This window comes from Choristoneura fumiferana, chromosome 18 (assembly GCF_025370935.1).
Source record: "Choristoneura fumiferana chromosome 18, NRCan_CFum_1, whole genome shotgun sequence".
NCBI lineage: Eukaryota > Metazoa > Arthropoda > Insecta > Lepidoptera > Tortricidae > Choristoneura > Choristoneura fumiferana.
Window position 1 is genome coordinate 7,616,215 of NC_133489.1, and position 14,023 is coordinate 7,630,237.

The window sequence follows — 14,023 nt, forward strand, 5'->3', positions numbered from 1 at the left end:
TGAGCTGTCAACTGATATCTAAACGCAAAATCCTTACTGCACTTATCACATTTAAAAAGTTTGTTTCCGGAGTGTAACATCATGTGATACTTCCACTTAGTTTTAGACTTAAAATGACTATTGCAGGCGTCACAGGAATACGGCGTTTCCTTGCTATGACAATTAATAAAATGCCTCCGCAGCTGAGTATTTTTAGTAAATGTAGACTCACATTGGCTACATTTAAACGGCCTTGGTTTATCTTTACTATGCACCGCTGCTTTATGCGATGTCAGATCAGATTTGGTGAAGAAAGCTTTGACACAGTTTTCAAAATCACATACAAACTTTTTCTCACCAGTATGCATTCGCATGTGGACTTTCAAATTGTGGTTTCGAGTGAATCTTTTGTTACACATAGGACACTCCACTGGTTTCTCACCCGTATGAGAAAGTACATGCACATCTAATTTTGCTTGAGATAGAAATTGTTTCTCGCAGTATGAGCAGGGGAATCCATCGCCAGTGTGTAGTTTCATGTGCTGCCGGAGTCTCCATTGTGCTGGGAATCGCATATGACACTCCTCGCAAGAGAATGGTTTGTTAGTAGAATGCAACGCACTCATATGTATCTTTAAGCTGTATTTAGCTTTTAATTTCCTATGGCAAATCGGACACTCAAATGCTCCTTCGGTACCATGTTCCTCAGAATGTTTCTCCAACAGTTCTTTCGTTATGAACTTCTCACCGCATGTCTCACATGGATGTAGGGTGCTGACTTTGTGGAATACTTGGTGCGCTTCCAGGTCTGAGGCTTGAATGAACTCACGGTTGCAGTTGGGGCAGGGGAATGTCTGCCGGATGTGCTCATTGAGGTGTTTTGTCACATGGGACAGGTATTGGAAGGCAGCTCCGCAGAGATGGCAGGGGAAGTCACCGCGAGGCTCATTTTCTTCTCTAGCATTTGTAACTGGAAATACAAATTACAAAAGTTAAAAAACCTCTGACATTGTTATGTGATTTCAAAGTTCAATATCTATGAAACTGTACAACCAAATTTACTTTAATACTATTTTTCAAAAAATTGTCTATTTTCAATTTTTCAGTTGTCCACTTAATAAAATATATATATATTTCCTGACACTATTTCAACACAATATGCACGGATTGTAATATGATTGAGAACTTAGTACATATTTTGGTGGAGTGTGTATTGACTAAGGATAGCCGTGAGTGGTATTTTGAGTTTTATTATTTATTATTTATTTTATTTTTGAATGTGGCCATCGAGTCTTTCAATGATGCAGGCATAGTCACACACAAATTCTTGACTGTAAGTGTTAATTATGAGATTAAATAAATAAATAAGCAGGTGAACTCAAGCCTCGAAAAAAAATAGTGCAAGAGAGAGCATAATATCTGTATTGTGGTGTATATAACTATTTATCTGAGCTCCCCTGAGGCTGACAAAGTCACATTTGGTGTACTAAAGCTTAATTAAAATATCAGATTAAAAAAAAAGTAAAAAAGGACTGGTATGGAAAATGTGGTTTCAGTTAGGGTTGCCAGGCGTCTGGATAAAGCCAGACATAGTTAGGCTTTTTCAATGCTTGTCTGGCCAAATTAAACGGTGTCCAGCTTGTCCGGCTTTTATCAGGCTTTTTACAACTGACCTGTGACTAAAAGTTCATAAAAATAAAAATGATAATAGCCGTAGACTTTACATACAACATTTTTGTCCTAGATAATATACTAAGACACAAAATCCCTACTTAATGTTATAAATGCAAAAGTAACTCAGTATGTCTGTCTGTCTGTTGGTCTGCCTGCCTGTTACTTCTTCATGCTTAAAGTACTGAACCGATTAAGATGAAATTTGGTATAGAGTTTATAACTCTGGGAAGTACATAGAGTATAACAGAAATTTTTTTTTGATGTGTTTGAAGCTTCAGGCATTAGCTAGTGGCTGGTCTGTCCAGCTATTAGTTTTGAGGACCTGGCAATCCTAGTTTCAGTTAAATATCCTGAGATTTTGATGTTTCAAGGCCCTAAACAAAAGTCTGTAAAAACTAAACTAAAAACTGTAAGGGACTCAGAGAGGTAGCACCCTTACAGTCTTTTGAAAGAAAAGAAAAAGAGAAAATACATTTATTCGGAACAGTGACAGAATAATTACATAAAAGAAAGACATAGAAAACAGTGTAGGTATAGGTTACTGTTCACGAAACGGACCCACCTTAGCATAATGCATTTTGTTCAGGACTGAAATCTATACATATCAAAATCTCTTTGACTCATGACGGTTGGCAGACAGTGCACTAACCAAGTAACCACACTTGTGCAGTGCCTCTGTAACACTATGGGATGATAAACTCACCAACTTCCTCGATCTTCACTTTAACCAACTCAACAGGGTAAATATCACTAACTTCTTCCTTAACTTTGCCAGCGCCATCACGGCTATCACTCTCTTGAATATTACCAGCAATATTGCTCTCCCCCTGCTGAGACTCAGTTTCTGTCTTAATTAAATCGTCGCAAACCTCTTGCTTAATGCTACCTGTGTCAAAATCATCTTCTGGTTCAATCTTCACTGTTATTAATTCGAAAGGCATGTTTTTAATGCTCCAGAAATCCTCTAGTTCTTTACTTAGGTTATTATATTACTAACATAGTTCTAAGGCAGTTAATATTGCGAACATACCCATCGGAAGCGTGGGCTATCGCGTTATCGCCTACGCTCTTACGGACTAGGGGCCTCAGAATTTTACATCTTGTTCTGTTATGCCAGGTGCCATTTGAGCCTCCCAAAATATATCTTGCCTACATCAAAAGGCCTTTCCTACTCTGGGCATACTTATATATTAGTAAACACGCTTCGATCGGGAAGTCATAATCTTAAAATATTCAACCACTGAAACAATCTGACCAGACTACAGAGACAGAGAGAGCACAACAAACGTGCAATGCAAAGGAATAGAGCTTTGGAATAGAGAAGAAACTAATCAAACAAAACAGCGGTGCTACGCTACTCCGAAATTCGAAAATCGAAGTTCGACAAATTCGTGTCGTTGCGTTGCGTCCCTCTGACGCTTGGGTGCGGCCACATGCAGTCGCTCGTCGCTCGTTTCCAACGTCAAATCTGGCCACGTGACATGTAGCGATAAAGCTGATAATGTCGAGCTCAAAGAGGAAGGAGAGAAAAAAACCTCTTCAATAGGGAATATTACTGCAATTTTTTCCCGTCAGAGTGCAGCACTAGCACATACCATAATATATTTAGGGTTTATGTTTTTTTCATCACACTTGCTCGTAAACAGTGTCGTAACATGCAGGCTACCTTGATTGCCACCCCCCAAATAAAACTCTCGACTAATGTGCTTGTCATGAAACCTGGTCGGTAAATGAGTCATTGCCCGTACTAATTTTCATGTGATGAAACCCAAGGTCGGTAAATGAGTTTGTTATTACATGGCGTGCTGCTGCTTCGTGCGCGCGCCGCACACGCACGCCATGCACATGCTGCGGAGGGGGAGGGCGGCGGGGAGCTGGAGCTGCCAAGAGCGCAGTTAGCGGTACCGGCAATTTTTGAAAAAATATTAGTTTTTCTTTTACAAATATACAATTTTACTCGCAAATGTGATGAAAAACATTGTATGTCGCACGGGCGATACTAGAATTACGAACATCGACTCATTAAAGCCCTCAGTCTTCGACTTCGGGCTTCTAATAGACTCTCGTTCGTAATTCCTTATTTACCGCCCTTAAGACACAATGTACTATTGAGTATCTTAAATGTCCGTAGGATTGCCGTGATTCGATTAACCAGTTATAAAGTTTTCGCTTAAAAGACACAAGAGGTAGTATTATTATTTCGATTGGAAATTTATTATATATTTTTGAGCTTATACATATTACGCTATTCGAGAAAAACGCTGACTTAGATTTAGGACATATAATATCCTAACCATATTTTGATATTTGTCTTAGGGGCTGTTTCACCATCCATTGATTAGTGTTAACTGACGGTTAAATGTAATGCCGTCTCTATTTGTTTTGTTCGAATAGATGGAGACGGCATCACATTTAACCGTCAGTTCACACTAATCAATAGATGGTGAAACGGCCCCTTAGTCTTGGATTTCTTACTGTAAATTTGTTTATATTATTCTTTACAAAAAGGCTAAGTTCATAGATATATAAGGCAGGGAACGTTAGTATTTTTGCTGTCTCGAAATAGTGGCCGACATGTCTCAGTTCTTTGTAGCCTCAATATTTCGTCTTTAGTTCGTTAGATATGCATGTGTGTAGTTATGCATGTGTGCGGGCTGCGACCCGTATTAGCGTTACTTGCAACGGAATAAATCAGTGTGCATCTAACTGGCTTTATCATTGGTCGCTTACCCTCCCGTATACATATTTAACAAGTGGCGACGTTCGGACTCACAGTTTAATTTTAAAATGTCCACGGGAGTAACTTTCGGTGTCCTTTCTACTTTCGATCACTTGTCCCAGCAGTGGGACAGCTATAAATCTCGGCTAAACCAATGGTTTATTGCTAATGATGTCAACGACGAAACGGACAAGTCTACGATCAAACGGAGAGCGATACTGCTGAGTGCGCTGAGTGAATCGACTTATAAGCTAGCTAGTGACCTGGCGTTGCCCGGTAAGGTAGAAGAGTTGGGCTATGCAGCCCTGAACAAACTGCTGGATGACCATTTCACTCCGAAGCGGGTAGGATTCGCAGAGAAAGCTACCTTCTACTCGGCAACACAACGGCCAGGTGAAGGCCACACTCAATGGGCGGCCAGGATTAGGGGATTGGCAGCACATTGCGGATTCAAAAACTTGGAGGAGGCCTTGCTAGACAAATTCATAATGGGCATGGCACCAGGACACGAAAGGGACAAGCTGTTCGCGCAGGACCAGAAAGAGCTGACGACGTGGCTGAGAGCGTGCGGTGCGCGCGCCACGCCGCCAGGGATGCCGCGGGCGCGAGCGGCGTGGGCGCGCTGGGCCCACCGGCCCGGACGCGGTGTTCAACATCTCCAGGAAGGATAAATGTGGCGTGTGCGGGTTCACCAATCATAAAACCAACCAGTGCCGTTATAGGAACTATAAGTGCAAGAAATGTAGCACTAAAGGTCACCTGAAGAGGGTATGTAACCAAGATGGCAAGGTGAAATATGTGGAAGAAGGTACTGTGGACGACGGAGACGATGGTGAGTGTTTCTTTAATATTAGATGTGTTAAAGGAAAACCGATGACGGAACGCATTAGTATAAGTGGTCTGTCTTTAGAGTTCGAGATAGATAGCGGTTCGGCCGTAAGTGTGATATCGGAAAAAACCTACAACGCGTATTTCTCTAATTTACCATTGTCAGACTCCAATAAAAAATTATTAAGTTACACAGGTGATAGTATAGATACAACCGGCATTGTTCAATTACCTATATCTTACAACGGGTTGACGCGAACTTTGTGCGTTTACATAGTACGACACGGCGGCCCGTCGTTGCTAGGCCGAGATTTTATTCACATGTTTAATTTGGAGCTAGCGCCGGCGCCGAGCGGCGGCCGCCCCGTGCTCAAGCAGGAGATCGAACAATGCGATAAAAAAACAATACAAGAACTATCATCGAAATTCCCACAGGTTTTTTCTGGCAAACTAGGAAAATTTAATAAATTTAAGGTCGAATTGCATTTAAAGTCAACCGCTAAACCGATTTTTTTCAAGGCAAGACCGGTACCGTACGCGCTGAGAGAAAAAATTGATAAAGAATTAGATCGGTTAATTGAATTAGGTATCTTGAAACCGGTCGAGCATTCTGAGTACGCGTCACCGATAGTGCCGGCCTTGAAAAAGGACGGTAGCATTCGTTTATGCGCCGACTACTCCGTCACTCTTAACAAACAATTAATAATAGACCAGTACCCTTTACCCACAGTTAACGATTTATTGTCCAAATTACATGGAGGTGTTCAATTTAGCAAAATAGATTTGTCAATGGCTTATAACCAATTCGTGTTAAGCGATAAATCTCAAAAGTTAACTTGCATCAACACACATCGCGGCCTATTTAATTACACTAGGTTAGTATTTGGTTTGTCGTGTGCCCCCGCCATATTCCAGCGGTCGATGGAATGTGTGCTCGCGGGAATTGAAGGAATTATTTTTCTGTTAGATGACATTTTAGTCACCGGTAAAAATATCGACGAACATAAACAACGGCTGGTCGCAGTGTTACAACGCTTGGAAGATTCACAGTTAACAGTGCAGCTGAGTAAATGTGAATTTTTCAAAGACGAGATATCATACCTCGGTCATGTCATAGATAGAAATGGCGTCAGGAAATCAAAGGATAAGGTCAAAGCAATGGTAGAAGCGCCTACACCGTCGAATGTTTCGCAGTTGCAGTCATTCCTTGGACTTACTAATTATTATAGGAATTTCATACCCAACGCATCGTCAATTTTAAGTCCATTATATGATTTATTAAGGAAAAATGTTAAATGGCACTGGACGTCCGTACATGACGATGCGTTCCTAAAAATAAAAAACATACTCGCTTCTGACGAAACATTGGCGCACTTTGATCCAAATGCAAAGTTAGTTTTGACCGTGGACGCATCTCCCACAGGACTCGCTGCAATTATTTCCCAAGTAGGTAGTGATGGGGTGGAAAGGCCCATATCGTATGCGTCCCGAACGCTTACGTCGGCGGAAAAAAAGTACGCGCAAATTCAAAAAGAAGCGACAGCTATAATTTTCGGAGTCAGACGGTATCACCAATACCTTTATGGGCGGTCTGTGCCATTTGTATTACGAACCGATCATAAACCACTACTAGCAATATTCGGCCCCTGTAAGGGTATTCCCGAGGTATCGGCAAACAGGTTACAAAGATACGCGATTTTTTTAGCAGCTTACAATTACACGATCGAATATATTAGTAGTAAACAAAACAGCGCTGACTTCTTATCGCGTGCATGTGCACCGGTTAGCGGGCCGCCGGTCGGCGCGGGGGGCGCGCGGGGCGCGGCCGACTGCGACGATCACGCGGCCTACGTGAATTTTACCGTGGAGGGCAGTCTGCCCGTGACCTTGGGAGATTTGCAGCGGGAAACCGAGCGCGATCCTTTGCTACAGCAAGTAAAACAATATATTTTGCAAGGGTGGCCTAGGAACGTAAATGATTTAAATTTAAAAACATACTTTAACTGTAGACTGCAACTATCATATGAAAACGGTTGTTTAATGCGCGGGCATAAGGTTGTTATCCCCGGGTCACTGCGAGATGTTATTTGCAAAGAACTACATAGCTCTCACTTCGGCATTGTCAAGATGAAAGGAGAGGCGCGTAAGCGGTTATGGTTCCCGGGCATAGACGCGGCGCTGGAGCGGCTGGCGGGCGGCTGCGGCGTGTGCGCCGCGCTGCGGCCCGCGCCGCCGCACGCGCCGCTCGCGCCGTGGCCGCTGCCGCCGCATCCCTTTTATAGGATACATTTAGATTTTTTTGGCCCATTAAACAATCATATGTATTTGATAGCGGTGGACGCCTATAGTAAATGGGTCGAATGTTATTGTATGACTACGAGTTATGGGTCTAAGGCGGTAATCGAAAGGATGTATGACTTAATGTCGCGGGTGGGATTACCTCATACATTGGTGACTGACAATGGTACGTCTTTTACTTCACAAGAATTTAAAAACTTTTGTCAAATTAATGGTATACGCCATGTACTGTCTCCTGTATATCATCCGGCTAGCAACGGTCAAGCGGAAAGTTTTTGTAAAATTATAAAAAAGGGTATTAAAGGTATAATTTTGAGCAATAATAATAAACTTATACAAGAAAGGATTGCTAAATTCTTATTTGACTATCGGAACTCTAAACACAGCACCACACAAAAATCACCCGCAGAACTAGTTTATGGACGTACATTGCGAACAAGACTAGATTTGATCAATCCCATCGCCACGCCGCCTTCGTCCACAGACCTCGCTGAGACTGTAGAACGAAATCAGTCTTTCCAGAGTAAAGCATACAGAGGAACCCTGAGACCAGAATTCAAATTAAACGATAAAGTCTGGCTCACAAAACACAACTCAAATAAAAAATACTCTTGGATCCAAGGAATTATAAAGGAAAAAATTGGAAACGTAATGTACCTCATCTATATACCTCAACTTAATTGTGAAGTCACTCGGCACCTAGATCAGATAAGAACATACACTGGTGGTTTACTACACGAAGAAGAGCCATGGGATCCAGACGTGGTTCCAGACTTAGAACTCACATCGGAGGACACTCCCGCAGCAGGCACCAGCGCGGAGCAGGCCCAGCAGTCAAGCACTCACATCGGCGCTGACACACAGCGAGGAGGGAAGGAAGTGTTGTGGTGTCGGAACCGGAAGTCGGTGGAATCACACCACCCAATATCGCTACGCGCCGAAGGCAGGCGATAAGCCCGATGTTTGCAACGCCTAACTCGGAGCATGACGATACCCACAGTGACGAAGATGTAGTGCCAGTGTAGTGTCTACCGTAGTGACTGAACCGATTTCGAGCGTAGGGTTAATTTTATATGTTTAGCTATAAGGGGAAGGGATGTTAGATATGTGTGTGTAGTTATGCATGTGTGCGGGCTGCGACCCGTATTAGCGTTACTTGCAACGGAATAAATCAGTGTGCATCTAACTGGCTTTGTCATTGGTCGCTTACCCTCCCGTTTACATATTTAACAGTTACCAACATTACTCCATAGAATAACCATACCGCAGGTTTGACATGAAATAAAAGTGGAAAGCCAGAAGGGCAGTCTTTTCGCACAATACAATTAATATAGGCAGTAATTCGACTTCATACTAGAGGGCCAAAATCGACGCACGCACTCAGCCGTCTTTGTTTATTTGGACAAAACAAACAGAGACGGCATCATTGATATCCGTCACAAAGTTAGTCGACAAGTGGTGAAACAGCCCTTAGTCTATTAAAATTAGTCTAGGTACCTACTCAACAAAATGTAAAACATAGTGATGAGTCCATTTATAGAAAATAACATTAAAAAAAAATATTCAAATTGCTATTTACAAATTAAACCTTCATCAAAATATAAATCAGAACGAATTTATGACTTTGAACTACTAATATTAATTCACATATTTAGTTTACAACATTCTTCGGTTGTTAACATTTTGTTAAGTACAGTCAGGGCATAAATATACGTAGATACGTTACCAAGACGTCAAAAATATCTACACACCTTTATGTCACTATCTATAAGGTCGATGTATACATAAATGTGACGCTATTGCTGTATAGATATTTATGCCCTTGACTGTACCTACCTAAACAAATAGACTTAAGGGCTGTTTCACCACCCACTGATTAATTTTAACTGACGGATAAATGTGATGATGTCTCTGTTTTTACCCCCGACCACAGAGTACATCCCCGACGCAAAAAGAGGGGTATTATAAGTTTGACCACTGTGTGTCTGTCCATGGCACCGTAGCTCTTAAACAGCGTCTCTGTGTGTGTGTGTGTGTGTGTATGTCTGTGTCACCGTAGCTCACCGATTTGAATGCGGTTTTTAGGGTTCCGTAGCCAAAATGGAAAAAACGGAACCCTTATAGTTTCGCCATGTCTGTCTGCTCATCCGCGGCCTACTACGCACATACAATAAAAATCTACACACGTCTGTTTTACTTTGTGTTGTTGCCAACCCTAGCGATCCGCGCAGCCGTAGGTATAAATTTCAAGAACTTGAAGAAGACTTGTATTGTGCTTAACCGCTTCAAGGCATAAACAAATCTATCGCTGCAAACGAGCGACTATAGCGACGGCATGTGGGGGCACCTTAAAGTTCTATCGAGATATACAACTTTATAAGTCGAATTCGAATTCATATCACATGGAACTTTTTTAGGGGTTGAAATTTTTGATCGAAGGGTCGAAAGGATGATATTTCAAAAAGTACTTTGATTTGAGAAATAATTTATGTACCTACAGAAATGAAGCTGGAGAATCCATACTTATATTATAAATGCGAAAGTGTGTGTGTATGTTTGTCAGTCTTTCACGCCGTAACGGAGCTACGGATCGACGTGATTTTTGGCATAGAGATAGTTTATGGGCCCTAGAGTGACATAGGCTACTTTTCACCCGGAAAAATGCACAGTTCCCGAGGGAGCGCGCGATAACCGAATACCACGCGGGCGGAGCCGCGGGCAAAAGCTAGTAGCTTAATAAGACAAAACAATAAAATTAATTTAACCGTTTATTTAAACTAAGTCTAAATTAGCTCTAGCTCTTATCTTGGGTGATCGACGCGGCGCGGGCGCGGGCGCGGGCGCGGGCGCGGGCGCGGATGCGGGCGCGGACCATTAAGGGCAACACACACAGAGAGCGGGCGCGGGTCGTGCGCGGGCCCGCGACGGGCGTATTTGCATGGCGGTATATGGAAGCCTTCACACAGAACGCGGGCGCGGGCGCGGGTCGTGCGCGGGCCCGCGCCCGTCGCCCGTCGTACAAACAGCGCGCGGGCCGAGCGCAGTTACCAACTCTCAAAAATATTTATCCCTAAAGCTTAAGTTAAAAACCCCTAAAACTCGTTTTTAATGATGTTTACTTTAAAAAAAAATACTGAATCGAAAAATCGTCTAGTAACCCCCTAATGCTTTTAATTTAAAAGACCCTGCACTATAGGGTTGGAAAAGAAAAAAAAACCCTTACTTTACTTCTATGGGAGGTACCCAAAATAATTTTTTTTTTTAATTTTTCATTGTACTATTTTGTCGGGATAGTTTTCATAATAAGTATATCCATGTAAAATTAATTACAGCTTTAAAGCATTGATAGTCCCTGAGCAAAGCCGCGGACGGACAGACAGACTGACAGACAGTTCAATATATGATTTATCCGCCCAAATTTCAAGATTCTGGGAGACGGAAGAGTTACCGTTTGAGGCGGACTCTCGTTACGGGGACGTGATTGCCTCGCACCCCATAGAATCTCATTTTGTAGAAAACATTGACCGTCAGCCAGATGGTAGATTTGTAGTCCGAATGCCACTGATTGACAGTCCAGACGTTTAGGCAGCTCTTACCATACCATATGGCCAAAAAACGTTTGCTCAACCTGAGAGACGCTTTCAAAAACAGCCTGAACTAAAGGATGAAACGAGCGTGTTTGTACATCAACATTTATTTGTTTATTAACAATTTTATCACCAGAATGTTCGTGTACAATTTTTAACTTATAGAAATCACAATTCACACATTATTCGTTCGGCCATAACATCAGTTCAATTCGCCATCTTTAAAACGCGCCGGGCGCTGTACTTGTCGGCGCGGGCGGCCGGTGGGGTTATTCCCTACAAAGCCCACAGATGGCGCTACGGGTACTGTTGCTAGTGTTACATCCTCCCCCTCCAAGCTACATGAACGTCCCGTATGTGGCTTGGCCCTAGCAGTATTCACCTTTGGTGGACGTCCCCGAGGTCGTCGAGACTGAATAGGTAAGGCATTTTTGCCTTGTCTGCTAACAAAGGAGTTAAAAATGACGTATGGAACTTCCCTACACTAACACCACTATCCACATGTGACACCTCGAACGTTGTCGGCGAGACCTGTTTCTTAATAGAGTATGGCCATCCCTTTTAGGCATAAATTTCTTTGTAATACCCTTACTGGCGTTGCTTAAGGATGAATTTATACCAATACTAAATCGCCTATTTTGTATTCGGGTGCCGGACGAAGCTTTTCGTCAGCGAACCTTTTCGCTTTGTCTTGAGCAACTTCTACCCTCTCGCGAATAAGGCTCATTTTATCAATAAAATCTCTCAAAAAGGGCGTGCATTGAGGAACAAAATTTTCTTTGTCCAAAACAGACCTTATATCTGTCTGACTCTCGAAAGGGGTTCTCATCTCCCTACAAAACATCAAGTACGACGGAGTGCAACCAGTGGAAGAACAAACTGCGCTATTCAACGCGAATCTAATCTGAGGCAAGTACTTCGGCCACGATGTATGTTCGTGCTTGACTAGAATCGACAACTGAGTTTTTATATCTCTGTTTTTTCGTTCTACGGGATTGGCTTGTGGATGAAATAAAGGGGTGAGATTCTGTTGGATTCCAAGCACAAACATACATTGTTGCATAGCTGCAGCAACTAGTTGAACGCCGTTATCTGAAATTATACGACGAGGAAACCCATACCTGAGAAAATATTCGTTGATCAGGATTAGTGCACACGTCTCGGCAGATGCATCGAGGAGAGGGTACAGCTCTACCCACCGGGTAGCAGCATCTTCTATTACAAGGATCCAAGTTTCACCTTTGTCACCTTTCGGTAGAGGACCGAATAAATCAACGGAGAGAACCTCACCTCGCTGCTGTAAAACGGGAGTTTGCAGAAGGCCAGCCGGTTTCTGGTTCGAGATCTTATATTTTTGGCATTCCGTGCAATTCTTCAGGTATTCAGTAACTAATTTACGCATACCTGTAAAATAGTATCTATTTCTGATACGAGCTAACGTTCTTTCGATGCCTTGATGGCCGGCAGTAGGAACGTCGTGAAATTCTTCAAGAATTTTACTTACCATGGACGCCGGGACTACAAGTTGAGGATCTTCAGAGTCGGAGTCAGGATCCAAGCGATAGAGTACTCCTTGTGACATGACATATCCGCGCTCGAGCCATCGGTTAGCAGCTAACAGGTCAGTATTTTCTAAATCTTCAATAATCTTTTTTGTTTCAGGATCCTGCAGCTGAGCTTCGCGGAGGCTGGTTGGAGTGTAGCGAGGTAAGTCGAGCGTCACGGAACATATTTTACACTCACCATCAATACACTCATTGCAGCTGGGACGACTCAACATGTCCGCTAAAACGTTCAACTTACCTGGAGTATACTCATATTTAATATCAAACGCTTGTAACTTCATAGCCCATCGAATTAGGCGCCCAGTAGGAGATTTAAGAGTGAGCAGCCAACGCAAGGGCTGGTGATCACTCTTGACTATAATAGTATGACCTTCAACATACCCTCTGAACTTTTCCACCGCCCAGACCACCGCTAAAGCCTCTCGCTCAGTGGTCGTGTAGTTTCTTTCCGCTGACGTTAGTAGCCTGCTTGCGTACACGATGGGTCTCTCATCGTAAGCTTCTCCTTGCATAAGTACAGCACCTAAAGCATAACTACTTGCGTCTGTTCGAATCACAAAAGGTTTACTATAGTCGGCTTGAATAAGTACTGGTGCAGTTGTCAGTTTCTGCTTTAGGTTGTTGAAAGAGTCACGCTGTTCATCCGTCCACGTCCATGCCACATCTTTACGAGTAAGTTTGGTCAAGGGTTGAGCAATTTGAGCAAAATTAGGGATAAACTTACGGAACCAGGAGCATGTTTGGATGAAAGACTTCAAGTTCTTCAAGTTGGTAGGCTCCTTCATTTGCATAATGGCATCGAGCTTCGAAGGATCTGCTTTGATACCATCTGGAGCGACCACGTGACCAAGATAAGTGACACTCTCACGAGCAAACGAGCATTTATCCCTATTGGCCCTCAGACCGAACAACCGAAGCCTGTCGAATACTCTCTGCAGGTCCTCCACGTGCTTCTCGAAGGATTCGGATATTATGCAGAGGTCGTCTAAATAGCAAAGTAAGGTGACATTTTTGAGGTATTTACCTGAACGAAACCGGTCCATCAGACGTTGAAACGTCGCCGGTGCGTTTTTCAACCCGAACGGCATGCGCGTGAACCTGAAGGTCCCGTAGTGCGTGACGAAAGCAGTCTTGTCACGATCCTCTGGCGCAACACTTACTTGCCAGTATCCAGACTTTAAGTCTATAGTGGACATAAAACAGTTTTGCTTCGTTCCTGAAGTAACTCGTCAATAACCGGAATGGGATAGAATCAGTTTTGGTCACATTATTGAGCTTGCGGTAGTCAATACAAAATCTAACACCATTACCTTTTTTAGGAACTAGAATGGCGGGAGCAGTCCAGGCAGACTCACATTCTTCGATTACCCCTT

The 14,023-nt window shown here is 42.9% G+C and overlaps 1 protein-coding gene across 1 annotated transcript; it reads right to left on the reverse strand.

The window, feature by feature from the left end:
• LOC141438171 (uncharacterized) lies at window positions 1-2,967 on the reverse strand (the record flags this gene model as incomplete). The annotated part of the gene is given in 2 exon segments (XM_074101903.1): window positions 1-949; window positions 2,357-2,967. Coding segments are annotated over 2 exon segments (1,187 nt in total), but the record flags the coding sequence as incomplete, so codon positions are not given.
• Between the last annotated feature and the right edge of the window lie 11,056 nt (window positions 2,968-14,023).